This window comes from Haliotis asinina, chromosome 6 (genome assembly GCF_037392515.1).
Source record: "Haliotis asinina isolate JCU_RB_2024 chromosome 6, JCU_Hal_asi_v2, whole genome shotgun sequence".
Classification (NCBI taxonomy): Eukaryota; Metazoa; Mollusca; class Gastropoda; order Lepetellida; family Haliotidae; genus Haliotis; species Haliotis asinina.
This window is the reverse complement of record NC_090285.1, coordinates 66,266,964-66,287,386: the sequence shown is the minus strand read 5'-3', so window position 1 is coordinate 66,287,386 and position 20,423 is coordinate 66,266,964. Positions and strand designations below refer to the sequence as shown.

The 20,423-nt window shown below is 41.0% G+C and overlaps 1 protein-coding gene across 1 annotated transcript; it reads left to right on the top strand.

Annotated features, from left to right (window-relative positions):
* Nucleotides 1-18,214: 18,214 nt before the first annotated feature.
* LOC137286747 (uncharacterized) lies at nucleotides 18,215-20,343 on the top strand. Its single transcript, XM_067818727.1, has 5 exons — nucleotides 18,215-18,249; nucleotides 18,602-18,803; nucleotides 19,187-19,306; nucleotides 19,499-19,564; nucleotides 20,262-20,343. Exons 2-5 carry the CDS (start codon nucleotides 18,602-18,604, stop codon nucleotides 20,264-20,266), a joined length of 393 nt encoding a protein of 130 aa, XP_067674828.1. The 5' UTR covers nucleotides 18,215-18,249; the 3' UTR covers nucleotides 20,267-20,343.
* Nucleotides 20,344-20,423: the final 80 nt, after the last annotated feature.

The window sequence follows — 20,423 nt, the reverse complement described above, 5'->3', positions numbered from 1 at the left end:
TTAGTTGCAGAGACAGAGTATTGGTGTTTCATACACACGACTATTTGTTGGTGAAAGAAAGGGGTGTTTCTGATTGCTAGAAACGGGTGTTTAGTGTTTGTTTACAAGGGTATGTGTTTCTAAATTCAAGAGGCACCTGTTTTCAAAAGACGTTGGTGTTCTTAATGTGGAGATATGTCGTGTTGATATTTGGTCATGTGTAGATGGGGAGATGGGGGAGCTCAGTGGTTACCGCGTTCGCTCGACACGCCGATGGTTCGGGTTCCATTTTCCACATGGATACAATAATAATAATAATATGAGACGTTATTGAGCATCTCGGGGAAGATCAGGCCTACACCTATCTTGGAATGCAAGTTCGAGACCAGCTCCAGAATGCCCAGATTCAAGATAAACTTCGGGCCGAGTATAAATCTCGTTTAAAGAAAATCTGGAGCTCCGAGTTAAATGCTCGAAACAAGATCAAAGCCACCAATACCTTTGCTGTGCCAGTCCTTTCCTATTCCTTTGGAGTAGTTGATTGGACAAAACAAGACATCCAGAGTCTTGACCGCCTGACCAGGAGGATCATGTCTGATAACAGGTCACACCACCCTCGTTCCTCTCTTAATCGTTTATATATGCCAATCAATTCGGGAGGTCGGGGTTTGATTAATGTGGAAGCTCTTCATTATAGAATTCTATTGTGCACTTTTGCACATATTTATTTATCGGATGATCCTCTGGTGATGCACGTCAAGACTCACGATGAAAGCAAGGAATTCCACAGCTATTTCAAGCGTGCCAAGGTTGTTGGACATAATTTGAAATTGGAAGTTGATTTTGCTCATGGCGATGTACTGCTGGACGGTACAGTGATGGGAGTAAACCAGGTGAAGTCCTTCACCAAGTCTGCCCAGAGTCGGTCCTTTGTGGAGAAGCTTTCTGAGAAGCCATTGCATCTTGTTTACATGCAGTGTGTGGAACAGAACAGCAATCCAACTGACTCCTTCGCCTGGATGAAGTCGGCTGGTCTCAAATGTGAAACTGAGGGCTTCCTGTTTGCATCTCAAGACCAGTCACTTCCCACTCGCAATCGCCAGAATGTGATTCTTAACCAAAATGTGAACATGAAATGTCGTCTTTGCAATGAATTTACAGAGACTGTCCAACACCTTGTCAGTGGATGCCCTTCCTTGGCACAAACAGCATATCTTAAAAGACATGATGGCATGGCTCGCTGCTTTTACTATCGTCTCCGCCATGCCTGTGGCTTTGACCCCGAGGTCCATCCATGGTATGACCCTGAACATGTCCAGGGCGTCCTGGAAAATGATGCTTTTAAGCTTCTCTGGAATAGGCCAATAGACAGCCTGAGACGAATTCCAGCCAACAAACCTGATCTTGTCCTTTTTGATACAACCAATGAAATTATTTATATCATAGAATTTTCTGTCCCTTTTGACAGCAATGTGATTGGCAAGATTCAGGAAAAGCATGATAAATATGCGGACCTTGCCTTTGAAATGTCTCGCTTGTATCCAAAGTACACTGTCGTTAGGCTCCCCATTGTTCTCGGTGCCCTCGGTTTGGTACCTCCTGATCTCTTGGCGCAGATCAGGAGAATGCCCGGGTTCTCCACCGGGAGCACAGCCCTTCTGACAATCTGGGTAATACAGAAGGCTGCAGTGTTGGGGAGCCTCCATATTCTCCGAAAAGTTCTTGGTGGGTTCGACTAGGCAGTGTTTCCTGGGAGAAGTCCCATTCGCTGTCTGGGCTGCGTGTAGAGGGGGCGAGGGCCCTGAGCTGATGATGAGCTTGACCAGCCTGACTGTGCCAGGATCACCCAAACCCTCTCTGCTGCATTTCATTTCTAATCTGTAAAACATAATAATAATAATAATAATAATAATAATAATATTGTTTATGATAGTGTCATGTGTTACATGGGCCATTGCACCCGCTAACGAATACAAACACCGGGCCTCCAGGAGACCGAAATGACACCTTAAATGATTTTAGTCGTTATAAAATCTAAAGGATTAAAATACAGAAAATACCATATATATTACAGAAATTACTTGCAATTCATTCATCTGTCCATTCGTACATACATACATACATACATAGATGCATGCACGCACGCACGCACGCACGCACACACACACATACATACATACATACACACATATGCTTCATTTACAAGCTTCTTTTACAAGCACTCCTTCGTATATTACGTACACACATATACATACGTACTCTCACGTAAGTTCACCCATTCTCACTCACGGATATATACAAGTACACACAAGCACACACACACACACACACACTCTCTCTCTCTCTCTCTCTCTCTCTCTCTCTCTCTCTCTCTGACTCACATACACTTAACCAAGATACATACAAACATATTATACACAAACATATTCACACACACCCTAATACACACAAATACCACCACCCCACCCCCACACACACGCACACTTACACCCACCCACCCATACCCATACCCATACCCACACTTCATACATAAATATACATTAACATTCAAGCAGTTAAAACATGAGTACAGTTATTTACAGTTTTCATGAAAGAGCTTATGGTGAAATATACGCTGTAGAGCTTTGGCCAGTTCACACTGAATAGCATCGTTTGAGAGCAACCAGCATAACTTTTCCTGTTGTGTAGGTCCTTAAAATTTGGATTTAATTCACTGCTTTTTTCGAACAGTTTGTTGCGGGTATGAGAGTAAAAGGTGCACTGTATGAGGAAGTGTTGTTCATCCCCCACTGCCTGGTCCTCACACAGCGTACACAGTCTGTCCGGAAGGCGGGTGGTAGGCTTGGTATAGCGTCCTTTGTCTATATTGAGGGGGAGGCTTCCACTGCGGAAAGAAGCAAGCACGCTTCTTTGGTGTCTACTTATGTTTATCTTCGTATAGTGACAGGCACCATACTCTTGCTTATACAGTCTGTATGTTCTTAGTTTGTTACCGTTGGGATTGTTATGGTCGTTAAACAGGTCATGGAGCCACTGTTCACAGTCTCTCTGATCCAGCACTGCAAGGGCTATGTATAACAGTTCAGTTCTGGTAATATTTGAGTAATACACATTTCTGCTTTCCTGCCCATGTAACTTAAGTTTTGTAATAAAATCCTTTGCTCTATAATCCCGGAAGACTTTCTCCTTACAGACCACGTATGTATAGCTGCTACTAATGTATCTGGGGCGACTGTCACAGTTCGGTGGTACTGCCGGATTACTTCGATTTTAATTTTAGAGTCTGAATTTCTCCAACCTAAGTCCCCTCTCACAGCTGTAGTAGATGTATTCCTCCTCACCCCGAGAAAGAATCGTCCTGCCTTGTTCTGTATATGTCCAATTTCTTTATACTGATGAAGTCCCCAGATACTGGCACTATAGTTGATTATGGGTTGAACATAACTGTCGTACAGTTTAGTGAACACATCAAGACTGAAACCTCCAAGAGAGATAAATTTGGCCATAACAACACTCAGGGCTCTGTTAGCTGACTTACATTCTTTTTTGACAGTCTTCTTGTAGTCACAGTGCTCATTGAGCCACAAACCTAAATATTTATACTCAGAGCAATAATCGATCTCCATATCACCACATGTGAATCTGTTCTGTGAACTGATCTAGGGAGAGAGATTGGTCTGCACTGCATGATCTTGGATTTATCTTTATTCACCCTCAATTTCCACTTGGTTGTCCAGGAGTAAAGACAGTCTAGGAGTTGTTGCAGCACTATGTGTGGAGCCCATTTCTGGTGTCCCCGCTGTGATATTGATGGAATATTGCTGAAGCGGCTTAAAACTCAGTCCTGTGTAAATGTATATACGCACTTATTTGTTATTGATATACAGAGGAATGTGTCGGTACTTGTTGCCTCAGACTCACTGAGGCGTGTGTTGTTGATATTTAGTTTGGATGTTGAACTGATATAACTGACTGATATATATATATATATATATATATATATGTGTGTGTGTGTGTGTGTGTGTGTGTGTGTGTGTGTGTGTGTGTGTGTGTCCGTGGAATACATATCATCGATTCTGTAATGGAACAGAGTTGCCATTGGTCAGTTATTCCCGTTGTGGTACACCTGTTGTAATCACAGATATGTAGTTTATACAGATATCTGTGTAGTTGGTTGATGAACGGAGGTTGACATATATGGCTATATGTCGCTGCTTTCAGTGTTTCAGATGTCCGACATGGCCTCAGTTGACATTCGGGTCCAGACGCCTACCGTCGCCAACAGCACATACACCACTCTGCAATGTGTCATCAGTCTCCAGCCAGACGAACGACTCGAGGGAATTGTGTTCGCAAGGAGAATCTTAGACTGGGAATTCTTTCTACAAATTGGGGCATTTTCCAGATCGTTCAATTCTATCGTGACAGACTTTGAATTGAAGGACTTTGTTACATTCATGTACAGGAATGACGCGGCTTACATGAAGATTGAAAACTTCGACCAATCTTCGGATGGCTTTTACATGTGCTCATTATCGTTTAGGGGCAGAGATAATATTTCTCGGCAGACTGACGACATCATATACGTGTCTGCCGCAGGTAGGATTTATAAACAACCAGTAGGTAGCCCTGGTAGTTCATTCAGTGCACAATGAGGTACATTCATCCATCACATCACAACAAAACATTCATCAGCACATCCTGTATACCCGATATCAATACAAGCACTACCTGTATATGCTCTACTTGTAAGACCGTAGATCCTGGTTAGAAATGATCTTCAGCAGTCCATGCTTATCGTATGAGGCTAGTAACGAAATTGGTTGTCAGGTACGCTGACAGTAGACACATCTCACATCTCATCATTGCGTAGATCGATGTTCATGTTGTTGATCGCTGGATTGTCTGGTTCAGACGCGACTATTTATAGACCGCTTCCGTATAGTGAGTGAGTGAGTGAGTGAGTGAGTTTAGTTTTACGCCGCACTCAGCAATATTCCAGCCATATGGCGGCGGTCTGTAAATAATCGAGTCTGGACCAGACAATCCAGTAATCAACAACATGAGCATCGATCTGCGCAATTGGGAACCGATGACATGTGTCAACCAAGTCAGCGAGTCTGACCACCCGATCCCGTTAGTCGCCTCTTACGACAAGCATAGTCGCCTTTTATGGCAAGCATGGGTTGCTGAAGGCCTATTCTACCCCGGGACCTTCACGGGTCCGCATCCGTATAGCTGGAATATTTGCTGATTGATGCGTTAAACAACCAACCAGTCTGCCTCTGTACCCTCTTCGAAACCTAGATTGGTCACAACCGAAGAATCATATCAGGGGGTAGTACTAATCAGATTATCCTCATCACTCACCGAACGTGTACAATTCATATGTACATTCAAAATTCCATCTTATCTATCGGTCACTCTCCCAAACATTCATTCCATCTGCTCCTTCACATCCACTTCCACTCATTCACTCGATCAATGACACCATTTCACTCACTTACGTATGTAGTTCGTATTTCCCTTTCCGAGTCTATCACACATCGTTGTGTCCTTTACTCCAACATTTCCATACACTGATCAAAATCATTGATTTCACCCACCAGATTCAAATCTTGTCTCGTCGACGTCATTCACCGGACCTCCGAGTTTCAGCACGACATGTACGTCAGTGGTGGCATCCTCTAGTATTATCATAGGTTCTTCGTCAGATCCAGCTTCATCGTCTTTATCAACGTCACCACAACATACGTCATCGCCAGGATCGTTGGACGGGATGCGATCATCAGTGTCCACGTCGTTATCTTCCACTACAGCACAAACCAATACACAGACATCACGAACAGTAGCAAAGGCCTCTGATCTCGTGGACTACTCAACAGCTCAAAATGCAGCTGAGGGTACAAAACTCACAGCATCATCATGGACTTTTCCACCACGACACGACTCAGAGGTGACTTTAGAAACATCATCAAAATCTTTGGCAGAAACAACCATCACAGTAACATCTGAAGGATCAATAGTGACGTCATCGATAACGCCCCTACTACCGATGGCCATGTCAACATTGCAAACACCAGGAGGAATTTCAACATCTCAAGTAAACGTAGGCATGGCAACAATCCCAGTGCCGACAGATACCTCACTATCCCCTGTGCCGGTGGATACCTCTGCATTCCACAAAACTACTGCAGATTCAACAAGGCCAGCGTCTGATGTATGGACGGATACCTCATTAACACCAGTGCTGGAACACACATCAGCAATCCCGGTACCGGTGCGTTTCTCAACATCCAATATCATGACAGGCATGTCATCATCCCAAGTACCAGTGGGTACTTCAACATCGCAAGTACCGATGGACATTTCATCATCACGGGTACCTGTGGGCGTTTTAGTGTCAAAAATGTCTGTGAATATTTCAATATCACAAATGCCAGTTAACATTTCAAAGTCACAAATACCAGTCGGTACTTCAACATCACAGATTCCAGTGGACATTTCAACATCACAAATGCCAGTGGACATTTCAACTTCACAAATGACGGAGGACATTTCAACATCGCAGGTACCGGTGGACATTTCAACATCACATGTACCTGTGGACATTTCAACATCACAAGTACCTGTGGACATTTCAACATCACAAATGTCAGTGGACGTTTCAACAATCCTAATATCAGTGGACATTTCAACATCACAAATGTCAGTGGACGTTTCAACAATCCTAATATCAGTGGACATTTCAACATCACAAGTTCCGGTGGGTATTTCAACACCCCTTGTACCGGGGGACATTTCACCATCAAAAATGCCAGCTAACATTTCAACATCACAAATACCAGTCGGTACTTCAACATCACAGATTCCAGTTGACATTTCAGCATCACAAATATCAGTGGGCATTTCAACATCACAAGTGCCGGCGATCGTCTTAAAGTCACAATTAACAACACCAATACCGTTGGATGTCTCATCATTACAAATCCCAATGAACTCAAAAACACATATTGTCTTAGAAATTGACACATCAACACTATCTGCTGATTCACTAACAATGGATGTGACAGCGCCATATCCGCCATCAACTAAAGATGTCACATCGGTTTTGACATCAACTTTGGCGACACACACATCACCACCACTTGCAGGAGCGATATCAGTTTTGATATCGCCATCTGTATCATCTTCCATACAAGTAGCAATAGTCTCCTCATCATCAAGGCTTGATACGTCATTAGCTTCTACATCATCATCAACAACATCAGATGGGAGAACGTGGACTGTTTCAACTTCCGATGCAACAATGCTTCATCCATCATCAACGACATATGTTACATATTCATTACTATATTCTACTATTTCATTAAATACACGTCTGACATCCATACAGTTGCCAACTTCACCTTCTGCACGAATGGTACTTGCAACGTTGCTTTCAACATCATCAAGTGAAGAAATCATGTCATTTCCTACATTAACAACAACAGTGATACTACCCCAAACATCGACTACAAATGCAACAATACTTGAAGCGCCACCATCGACGACAGATGTTACTTCGCCTTCAATGGCATTTACTTATGTACCACTACTTTCGACATCACTTACAGATGTGACATCGCCTTTACCATCACTTACAGAGGTAACACCACCTTCGACATCACTTACAGACGTGACATCGCCTTCGTCATCAATTACAGATGTAAAATCAACTTCGACATCACTTACAGACGTGACATCGCCTTCGTCATCAATTACAGATGTAAAACCAACTTCGACATCACTTACAGATGTGACATCGCCTTCGTCATCACGCACCGACGTGCAACCACCTTTGACATCGCTTACAGATGAGGCATCGCCCTCAATATCAACATACCCTATTGAAACACTAGATGTGTCACCGACTTCCCCTTCGTTTTATTCTGTGTCGACAAGTACAGGAATAATCCCATCTACCAATTCAATGGTTATATCAACCATCACCACGTCTTCAACCCAGGCAGCATCTACGTCAAACAACACAGAGGAAGTGACACCGGCGACCAAACTTTCTTCAACGTCACATACACCTTCAACAATAAGTCCATCAGTGACGCCCCAAGTGCACGTCTCAGCTTCGGGTAGGTAGTGGCCACCATAGTGTTATGAATGGTTTTCTTGGTGACTCAGTCTTTCTAGATTGATGCTGACAGGCATACGAGCCACATGGACCTGTGTGTCAGTACTTTCTTTCGTTAACATACTGACATAGAGTCGGTTCTTAAGGTAACATGCAAAATGTCCTCAGCATACCAGTGTTAAAGCAAATATTGGATCTATGATCCAAAATGAGAACATTCATTTGAGTAAAATGTCATTATCCATTACATTGAGTATGAAACCATCTAGAGTAGATATTGAAATCTTGTACACGATGTTTAGGATATTCTTAATGACGTTGTGTTTTCTCTCTCAGTTCCTCTCCCGTAACGGGTCGCGTCTTGAGAAAGCCAATATGTATTTATATTAAATGTTCCAGTGCCTGTGATGAAGTGGGTCCTGGTCGCCGTTGGCTGCGTGATTGGTATCGGCATCGTCGTTGTTGGAGTGACCATTTGGTACAGAAAAAAACGTACGTATAACATCACGACGTTACATACCTCTTATGTCAGAACATCTGTAAAACATTCAACCCCAACAGACGTCCTTCCATGTTAAACACATAAGTTATAAGATGTCAACAGTATAGATCTATTTGTCTCATCAACAGGAGGTCATCCAATATTACTCCGTTGGCGGTATGAGTTTTACCCAAACGGAGACTAGAGCCCTGTGTCTTCAGCAATGCAGGTACGCCATCGGCCCCTTTGTGCACATAATCACAATTATCTTATGCACCTCCGATGCACATATCGATACAGCACCACAAACAAATAATGAAATAACTGTCAGTACTGCTTGGCATCGGTGGCCTTGACTTGTAGCAAGCAACATCTTGCTTTGCAGAGTGGCATTCGGCGTTGCTAGATTTCGGTAGTTCCGAGTTAAAACGAATGGTGGCTTTCTCCCTCGCTTATCGTAAGAGCTGACGAGTGACGGTCTGTTGGTAAGGTTCGTGTGACTGCATGATTGTTATCGATGACGTTACCCATGCTGCTGCTGATGTAACTGGTCTCTTGTGACACACCGACGGGCAAGGAAAGAATACGTTTGGCGTTTGTTACGTATGCATAGGAGACTGATATAATAAGGGTCCAGGCTACTCTCCTGTTACCTCATTAGTCGTGTACAATAGATAAACAAATTCATGTCACCATTCAAAATGAAATCGAGGCATTCCGCAATTTGTGTGAGCCCTCCCAAAATGTAGGATAATAATATCATTGCAAATGTTGATTTTATTGGTGATTCTGTACTTCCGGACGGCGCAGAAATAATTATCAACCAACGAAACGCGTTCTGACCAACCACTGATGCGATTTTATGTGCAGTATGTTGAGAAGAACGACCGCAATGATGAGTAGATTATTTCATGAACTTCATGAGACTGCCCAAAACACTATCCTAGGGTCCCCAGCTTTGGCACATGCACAGTATCTTAAGCAATATGATTTATGAGTTTATTTCTGGCTTCGCCTTGTGGTCTTGGCTCGGGGGTCCGTTCCAGAATATGCAGCTAATTTCAAGGAAAATGATAATCATGCATTTCTTTGGAATAGGCCTGCATACAAACAGACGCACACCAACCTGACTATTTCCATGTTGATAAAATCGTTGCCTTCTTTGCCCGTCTTGACATCATGGTGATTTATCCAATTGCAAACATGCATACTGCGCTTAAGAAACGTCACGCTTGCCTCTCAAGCACCATTGCACTGGCCTTTGTTTTAGCTGCCACAGGTAGGGCATCTCCGATTATACTGGCTGATACTGGGAGGATACTCCGCTACAGAGAACACTGCCTTTGTGACAAACTGAGGCAGCAGTGTTGCAGGTTCTGGATGGGTTCGAAAAGGCAGGGTTAGAAGTCACATTTGCTGTCAGGGGGCAAATGAGCGTTACCAGTCTGAAATTGCCAGCATCATGCAGACACGTTTTGGTACATTAATTAATGTGGTTGATGATGTTGTGGCGGCGATGAGTAGTAGTAGTAGTAGTAGTAGTAGTAGTAGTAGTAGTAGTAGTAGTAGTGTTTCGGTACAATGTACTTCTTTTTTCTTTTAGATTTTGCTGACGAATTCATTGATTATTTTGGAATCTTGGACTCTCTGGCCTGAAGGTTTGATCTCCATTGTGCGTCCGTCTTTTAGGTAGAAAACTGATTCCATTCCGCCATATTACCAGACAACAACGACACCTGTTTGATACCAATTGTTCCATTATTCCTCTCCAGAATTTCACTTTACAGTGTAATACCAAGCTTGTGAAGAAATCTGGAAATAAATACAGGAACACTTGTACTTTCATGTTTCCTAACTTGTTTCCATGGTTATGTTATTAGCATATTAGCAGTCTGACAACATTCCATCAACACATGTAAGTCATAGTAGCGATAGTACTGCATCTGTTATGTTCTTTAAAGATGTTTGCCCCGTAGCTAATTCCAATCAAGCATACCAGTATGAGTAGAATATGGAATATCGGTTCCCCAGTGCCCTTCGACATAAATTCATTTCCTAAAACATCCACTGTACGTAACACTCGGGTAATGATCGTACAATGAGTGTACACGATTAGTCCCTCAATGTTGTGACATGTAACCACATAAGGCTGAAGTTGTTGGCATAGTATATAGTTGTACGTCATACAGATTTATAGTTTGTGATTGCTCTGAGTCTATATACATGCATCTAAATATATGCACTATTTTGGTAATCGGAATGCGTTCGCTGTTGAGGACGAAGTATACTATAATACTTCATTACTTCATGTTGTTCCTATAAAGAGTTGAAAAATTATTTCAAGTATTATTATTATTATTTTTATTTCCATGTATTTATACAAGGATTACATGTATTTATACAAGGATTACATGCAAATCACAAATCTGACAGATGTATGCCAACACCTAAGAGAGAGAACTGAGACATTTTACGAACGCTTCATTTATTTGAAGATTTGACAATCTGAATGCATTTGTCATAAAATTCATGTTGTACAAGCATGTACAAGCAGTGTACGTAATGGAAGCAATTTCATAGATATTATCTCTTTAGCACTGCATATTTTCTAACTCTACACAAACCAAACGGTGGCATGCTAAAAGCTAAGCGAGACAAATAATTTTTTACATTAACGTTTTATTTATTTGATGGAAAATTGGAAATTCACAGAAATGTTGATGACATATGTTCATGACAAATACATGTACATTTGTTGTGCTTAACCTGATATGCACAGGCAGTCTCGGTTGAAGGCCTTGGATGCTGAATTAAATATATCGAATCTAAATATGAGACTTCGGTTGGTTGAGCATTTGAATTCAGACGAAGGGATCTGTGCACTTGAGCATGGTTAAACAATGCCTAATCATCGGGCATGATTAAGTCATATCCAATCACCAAGCATAATTTAATTATATATAACTTCTTGGCTGCTGCCAGTTAGAACCATTTTGGACCATTTATGTACATGCAAGAAATCATTTAGCAAGGGAAAAAGTGGGCTGTCATGTCTAAGGCGATTATCACGACCAGTATTTAAGAACGGACGTGTTTGAGACGTTCACTACGACGTGTTTGAAACAGCATCAGCTCGACCCCTAATAGTACTACACCAGCCATAGTCTGTCATGGGATGCACCCTTGAAGAAAACGGGCGCCAAACTGGAATTGCTCACCAATTATGACATGCACCTGTTCGTGCGGCAGGATTCCTAGGGTCTCCAGATGGTGCACGAAAGCCAACAACAAATACGCGAAAGGCTACCCCTCGAGCAAACCCGCCAGCCACCTCGTCTATCTCGACGACGAAACCCCGTACAGCTGGGGAATGAGCCAGCCTCTAGCTGCTGGGGGGTTCGCATGGTTCGATATCATGACCATTGCGCTTGATTTGAACAAAGGCTACATCCTTGAAGTGGATTTGGAGGATCTCGAGGTATTGCATGCATCACACAACAGCCATCCGCTGGCTTCCGAAACGATTGTTGGACTATCAACAAATATGGGAACAAATAAGTGACACGGGGAAAAGCACGTTCCGAATATGATGCGTAAGACCAAGTACGTCGTGCATCTTGTTTGAGTGGCATTGAGTTCCTGGTATAGAGATGACACGACGTTATGGAGTATCAACTTCTGTGTTTAACAATTGCGACGTTTCGGTATAGGTTCTTACACTGTCAAGCATAAGAATCCATAAGGTTGGGTCACCTCTATACGAGCACCTTCTAGGATGCCACTCAAGCAGGGTGCATTATAAATATAAAGTTGAAACTCAGGGGCAGGAAAGCCGTCATATATTCCATATGTAAATAACATGGCCAGTGACTGTATAAGCATGTAAAATACATACATGAATTTCGTTTATCACGAATAAGAAATAAAGGGATACGATTCGTGTCATGGTAGAATAGTTCAAATCTCTTAAACTGGCCAAAGGGACGAGCTCGGTGTGGCATAACATTGTCGTCTGTGAACAGTATCGATAGATTGTGATTACAACATTGACTAGGGTGTCAGTGATGAATCACTGTCAGTTCAGATGTCTTTTTGCCATGATGTCACGTTTGCATCCAATGAGACGACGAGAGGTGTGTTGTTTAAGCAATATTCCATCAACAGGGCGGTGGGCTGTAAATAGTCGAGTCTGGACTGGACAATCCAGTGACTAGAATTATGAGTATCACTCTACCAACTGGGACATTGACACATTCAACTACTTATTTCTCCTTCAACCACCCAGCGGTGGTACAAGAGCACAAAGTATCGAATTACGTGGAAAATGACAAGATTGGGCACAGTTAACATTTGTAGTATGATAACATAATGTTAATAAACATCGATAGCTTTTTCAATTCTGCTCATTTCTTTGTACACATTATTGGCTTGAAGGTAACCACATTTTTCCATGTAAGGCATTGTGAGTCAATATACTTTAGTCTTGTAACATTAACGTAACTACATCTCAGTCAATCATCCAGTTCATCGCTATTGTGGGGGAGTCGCATAACTCACATGTTCTATTTCCTCTGGCTATACCCTCACTGCCGCCGGTCTCAACGGGTAGAAGGTGGTTGGTTATCTTCAATTATAGAATTGGGAAAAAAACACTGATAGAAAGAGAAGAAAGTAACGTTCAAATGTTAAAGAGGCTTTTATAGTCGTTTAATAAAGAGTCTTGGAACTGTTATTCATTAAAGTCAACTTGTTCTGAGTAAATTGATCTTTTAAAACTAGTTCTACTTTTGAGGACAGTCATTCAGTTTAACACATTATGGGTTTCTGAAAATAATACGAAGACCTAAACGATTAAACTTACATTAGATCAAAATGAACCACTTACCTTGATAGCTATAGTGCTGCTTTTCGTAGTGAAACAAAGTAATGTAACGTGTGAGATAACTTAACGTTTAGTATTTTAGGTACAGCAAGGATGTGCCAATATTGAATCAATCACTTCACCATCTTAATCCTCAGAGGTTACCTTCCCGTTTCTTCATAGACCATGTAAGTTGCGGTAGATACTTTAAGATCACAGATGAGTTTCAGACACTTCAGATAATCTTTTTCGGTAATTTCTAGTGATTCATGTCCCCAGATTTCACACTAATAGCAGAAGGTCCGGGGTAGAATTAGCCTTCAGCAACCCATGCTTGCTATAAAAGGCGACTGGACTTGTCAGGGTGGTCAGGCTCGCTGACTTGGTTGACACGTCATCGGTTCCCAGTTGCGAAGATCGATGCTCATGTTGTCGATCACCGGATTGTCTAGTCAAGACTCGATAATTTACAGACCGCCGCCATATAGCTGTAATATTGCTGATTGCGACGTAAAACTCAACTCACTCACTCACTCACCCATAGCAGACAATGGGAACAACCGTTACATCGAAAGCCCGGATCGAACAGTCTATCGGAAGGTTAATATTTCTTGCCCTTTTTAAGAGCCAAAACATAGTCTTAGTTCCTGGTTTTGATAGCCGATCTATTTAGTTTTAAACCTGGATCCATGTAATAGTCAACAATGTTCTCCGAAATAGGATATATGTTTACTTTTAGAAAGTTCTCCACCACCAAATATAACAATTTTATTTTGGGATATACTGACATCAAGTTTCCACTGCACACAATACGTACGGGACGATTTTAAAAATATGTTGTGTCCGTTTGGAGTTTGACTGAAAAGTACTGCGTCATCTGCATATAAGAGAATACAAAGTTTTAAAGCAACATTCACCTCTAGTCGCCCTATATAAACACCATCACAATTATCATCAGAAATGTGTGCTTCACGATCATTTAAGAACAGTGAAAACATTCGTGGTGATAGGTTTCCACCTTGTCTTACACAACACTCACTGGGGAAGTAGTCGTAATAATTATTATTTTGCATACACGCATGCTTTAATGTTTCAGTAGTTTATTCCACAAATCGACTCTCCAAGCATTATCAAACGCTTTTGAGAAGTCAGTATAGACGGAAAAGCTGAGATCAGGATGAGTGTTAGAACAATGTGTGCGTGCGTGTTTGTATGTTTGTGTTGGGGAGCATAAGTTGCATATGGTTGAGCACTTCGAAATCACACAAGCTGTTGAGGCCTTCATTCTACCAGTGACTCCGTTCTCATTCTACTTGACTCAATTTTCAGAGGAGTGAGTGTGAGTGAGTTCAGTTTTACTCCGCACTCTGCAATATACCAGCTATATGGCGGGGCGGTCTGTGAATAATCGAGTCTGGACCCGACGATCAATAAATCAACAGCATGAGCATCGATCTGTGCGATACGATGACATGTGTCAACTAAGTCAGCGAGTCTGACCACCCGATCCCGTTAGTCGCCTCTTATGACAGGAATGGGTTAATGAAGATCATTTCTAAAGGACCATTATGGGCCCTGGACTAAAATGTCTAATTACAAAAATCTGCGTAATACCTCCACAGTGAAAAATATCCCAGATCTTAGGAAATATCAGTGAGCAATTGTGTGTGTAGAATTACAAACTGGATTTACAAACATTCCAGGATGCCCCAGTAATGGACGTCTTTGAGAAGGTGACGCTGCGCCATCAGCCTGTCACAACCTGAACATCACGTTGGTATTCAGATATATGAAAGTGATTGAACGTTCATGCCATGGGAGATGACACCCGTTGTCTCAATCTGAGAATCAAACTCACATGTTGCTTCAGTCACTTTGCCATTCTGGCATGGAATAATATGGACGGTTTTTTTTCATAACCGTTATCAGAACCATTTCTCTTTTGTACTGGATTCAAACGCTTAATGAATAGAGATATACATTTCTAGGTCCATCAAATGTACCACCCAATCCCTGCCTCAGAGACTAACCTTCCCTTCCACTGATTTACCCATCTCAGCTTAAGTATAGAAATGGTATGCATCAGAAAAATCAGAGAAAATCATCTAAGCTGTTGCACGAAATTTCCAAGAAACGACATATTGAAAATGCATGCATATGGCATATGGCCAGCACTTTTCACCATTACGATAATGTCTGGCAACATTGTATGGCGCTGTTAAACGTATTGGTGCAAAGCAATAACATACAGAGGCTGTGTTTTCTATAAGTGTTTTGTGGTTTCTTATTCAACAACTAATAAGTAGAAGTTGTGAGAACAATTATCGATGATCATCATGAAACACGAGCTCGGTTTGGACTGGTTGTGAAATGTAGATTTCAAAGAATGGAGTTGCTGGCAGAAAGGGAAAGCAGAGCTCCTCCAACTTGTCAAACAGTCCTTGGAGATGTTTTCACTCCCTGAAAGTCATCATATATTAATCTAAACAGATGAGACAGTTCCGTGGGTCTCTTCTATGTGTAGTTCAGGTGCATAAATTAGTGGAATTGTCTATTTGAGCAATACTAAACGATATCACCACCGGTGTACCTGAAGCAGACGTTAAACTTCTTGACCCACATGCATAGAAGAATATGTCAAGTAAGAATGCCTTGCGGCAAGGGCATGTTACAGCCCAACATTTCACATAGATTTAATCTGTGAGGATGTTCAGCATTTTTCATGTTATTTGTCTCTAGGTTATTCATCTGACAAAATATTTCACACCACCTTTATCCATATAATACGGTTTATGTTTTGTCAAAGGGTATTTTGCATCAATCACGATATGCCTATCCAAACCGAAATAAGATGTGAGTGAGGCAATGAACACACATTTCACGTTAAATGCTACCTTATGTCCAGCATTTCCTGTCCGTGGATCTTTTGGAACATGGCTATCAATGACAATATACCTATCCAAACTTAAGTCAGTTATATAGATCAGTTAGTGATTCTTTTCTGAGATTGAGAAAATTCAAATCAATAGCTTGAAGTTTTGAAGTTGAATCGTTTGAAGATCCTCATGGCACTAATATAACTTTACTGTATTACCTTCGATAATTTCTGATCATAATTTTCTTCAGGAACACGACAATCTTTGAAAAAGGAAATTGGAGATGTGTATTTTCCGAAGTTATTTGTTTCTTCAATCAGATGTGTAATTGCGTGTGTTTGATGATCTGCAGTTAGTGAACAATATCTGTCTGTAGCTTTGTGTTTTATGAATGATAAAAACTGCAAGAGATTCTTTTTATCAGCTGACACAATGATGGTTACATTTACCGTGGCTAAATTAGAAAACATACGTACATGATGTATACATACCATATCCTGTGTCTGCACATCATCTCTTGAACAATTATTTATTTGGTGTGAATCATGTCTGTTCAAAAAGTGACCGTATGAGGCCCATTTCTGGTGTCCCGAGCCTGGATGTTGTTGGGATATTGCTAAAAGCGACGAAAACCCATACTCACTCACTCACTCACTCAAAAAGTGACTAAACTATAGATCATATCACGAGTCATTGTCCTGACTCGTCACGATATGGCTGAGATATTGCCGATGTGACGGTAAATATTAACTCACTCACTCACTGACTTGAGTTAAACAAGTACGAAATGTGAAATGTAACGTTATAATTCATAATGTATCTCCTATGGATCATTTTGTGAAAGTCTGTCTATCAACAGTAGGCGGTTGTCACATAAAAGAAGAAAAATCCGTGACCTTCAGCTGTACTGACACCATGCATGTGTCAACAATAGCTCGCAGACTCACCTGTCAACAAAATCAGTCACCGTGCACAATGTGAAAGATTTTTTGGATGATAATGTCGCTTTGAATAATTGATAAAACAGATTGAACGATTAACCTGGGTTTATTCATTACAATAATTCACAAAATTAAAGTAAGTAAATGTTTCGTTATGCAGTAAACAAAAATAGCAGTGCAAAGCAAGCGTGCTGTCTGCTAGGCACTCAACTTGTCAACATTTTGGATGATAATGTCGTTTAGATTCATTGATAAAACAGACGGAACAATCAACGTGGGTTATTTATTGCAATCATTCACAAACTTAAAGTAGGTAAATGTTCCGTTATGCAGTAAACAAAAATACCAGTTATATGTTGCGCAAACATCGAGAGTATTGAATCGACATACAGTCCCATTTATTCAAAGCTACCGCCGCTTTCAACACTAATTCAATTGCATTTGTGAAATGAATATTTCTCCTTCTATCCCATGTGGAATATATACAGTATATGTCAGCAGATAATCAAAACTACTTATTCTTTCCATTTGACGTTTTGCATTTAAATGTGTAAGAGCACACTTTTGATAGGACGTTTTCAAATAACACCATACAACACTTGATTCAAAGTTGTTTGAACAAGAACTGTTTAATGGTGGAGTTGGCAGATATCAACCTCTGACAAAATTTTGACTTGAAACGTCTGTTGTTGTTTTCATATCAACAACTTAGTTGCTTTTTGACGGGTGAAGATTGGTCTTTGGGATATGGTTACTATCCTTTCAGTTAAGTTCAGAATATATCTCATTCTCACTTGTCATAACACCTGCCAACCATAATTAATAAAAGTTCTAGATGAGTTGTCAGATTGTAATCTAGATAATGTCACAAAGTCTTCGTATCCGGATTTAACGCGTGTGGCCATCAACACGTCCACGTTATATATACCCAGTACGTACCAGTCTAACCACAGCCTTGGTGACTGATATCCAGAACTGCAAAGGTAAGTGCATTTTTCTTCGTGCATACCTACAGATGTCATATTCGTCCTCTTTGGTTTACGTCCGATACGATCATAGTATTTGAGGAAACTAAATATTTAACATAGGGGCTGGTTATGTAACTTTAGTTTCTTTCTGTCAAAATAAAAACTAGAATGGTCCACCATGTGTTTTAAATTTGGTCTAAACGCTTCAATCACGAATTCTTTCATATTAGCTCTAACTGATACTGTGTTATCGTTACATTTATGCCCCTCATGATTTTCAAGGAGAGTAACAGTCACCACCAAAAGTGACCAAACAATCTGTCCAAAGAACTCACAGCTCATTCGTGTATCAATTCTATGTGTCCAGATGAAGATCGCCCTCGTCCTCCTGTTCCTGACTGCCATGGTGGCCCTGCCAGGCTCTCATTCCTGGGGTATTCGTTTCCCGCGGTTTAGGGGTATTGTGCGTGCTGTTGGAGGTGTTGTCAAACGTGTTGCTAGTGCAGCTGTCAATGCTGGGAAGAAGGTTGTCTCAACTGTGAAAAAGGTTGGAGAAGCAATTAAATCTGGTAGGTGCTTGCCTGATGGCAATGTCGTGATGAGATTTGAGATAAAGCCAAGGGATAAAAAGAGGCTTACCTATTTCTATTTGGATGGTGCCAAACAAACAGCCAGACGGTGTTCATCTAGTTCTCTGTTCTCTAGGTTTTTTATGCAATAATAATGAAGATGACATCGGCAATAGGTACCTAAATACTTAAGTATAAAATACACAAAAAAATCTAAACTGAATATGTCGTATGTGGGGGCGTTTCTACCTGGTGTTGGGGAAGTAATAGATGCAACTATTTGGTAAAGAAAAGTTGCACGAAGTTTGTCTTCCTACACCAAATGAAACCAACATGGAATAGTTAGGAGAATGTGAAACAACAATGTAATATGCTTGGACCAGGTAAACGAGACGTAAGCGAGTTTGACATGGACGGCGACGGGCAAGTCAGTGACGACGAGATCATGATGGTGCTGGCAACCAGAGACGTTGAGGACCTTGTCCAGGACGGTTACATAACAGGTAAGGGAGATAACCATTCTAGTGGCGAAGGGTCACGATTGTTCTTTTTGAAAGTAACACACATTGGAAGGGTAGGGGAGGGAGGTGGCGTCTTAATAAACAATATCTTTAGTCTTATTCTGCAGGTGAACACCCAACATATGTTACAAACCCAACACAGTAACTTATATCACCTTTCCATTATGTTTCCAGAAGCTGACAAGGAAGATATCAGCCTCTACCAGCGTCACGTCCGTGAAGCTGTAGACCTCGACCTGGGTAAGACCTAAATATTGGATCATAGCTGCAAAATCACTATACATACATCAACAAAAAGGGACGTAGTTCACGTAAAATGCACGTAAGCACATACATGTGCTCACACAATTTGAATTGGAACAATTTAGTGTAGATGTTTGTTTGTTAGCCGCTTCATATCATACACTACTCACTACAAGTTTAGCCTCACTTAAAGCACACACCTTATGTTAGGTATATATACATATACTTGGGGAGACCAAATGCAAACGTTATGCGGATGAGTTGCACGAGGATCATTTATCAAATTACTACAAATTGTGCAAATATCATCCACGTGAACGGCAGTGTTTTGATTTAATGTATCGTTAAAAATTTTGCACCGATTTTCATCTCTTTCTGAACTCATGACAGTAATCTTTCCAACGTTACGAATTCGTTTTACAATTTATCAGTTCATGTGTATACAGTGCCTTTAAACAGAATGGAATGTTTAGTAAAATCTAGTCTAGAACAGTTGACTGAAGTATGAAGGTACATGTACACAAGTGAGTCGAAACTTTTGAGGGGTAGTATAGTCATGCATGAAATTCCCTTTTAAGAAATATCATGAAAAGAGACTCTATAAAGTATGTATTTCTATCAAAACAGATACTTCCAAAATCAGACTATTTGTCTTCCATCTCTTACACGGTATTGTCATCTTTTACGTTTTCAGAATAGACAAGGGAGCCTGACGATGCCCAAGCCATTTGTACCAGTGTATCCAGATGATTAAACAATAAAGTCATAGACAGCAAGTGTGTGTTTGTAATACTGTCAATACTTCAGATATTGAAAGGGGCGGAGAGGTCGTCAAGTAGAAGAGTGTACTGGTTGT

Excerpts from the sequence above, each read along its gene's own strand:
- LOC137286747 (XM_067818727.1), top strand. The coding sequence starts at position 18,602 with ATGAAGATCGCCCTCGTCCTCCTGTTCCTGACTGCCATGGTGGCCCTG. Across the intron at positions 18,804-19,186 it reads TGGAGAAGCAATTAAATCTG|GTAAACGAGACGTAAGCGAG; the intron begins GTAGGTGCTTGC and ends TGCTTGGACCAG. Across the intron at positions 19,307-19,498 it reads CCAGGACGGTTACATAACAG|AAGCTGACAAGGAAGATATC; the intron begins GTAAGGGAGATA and ends TTATGTTTCCAG.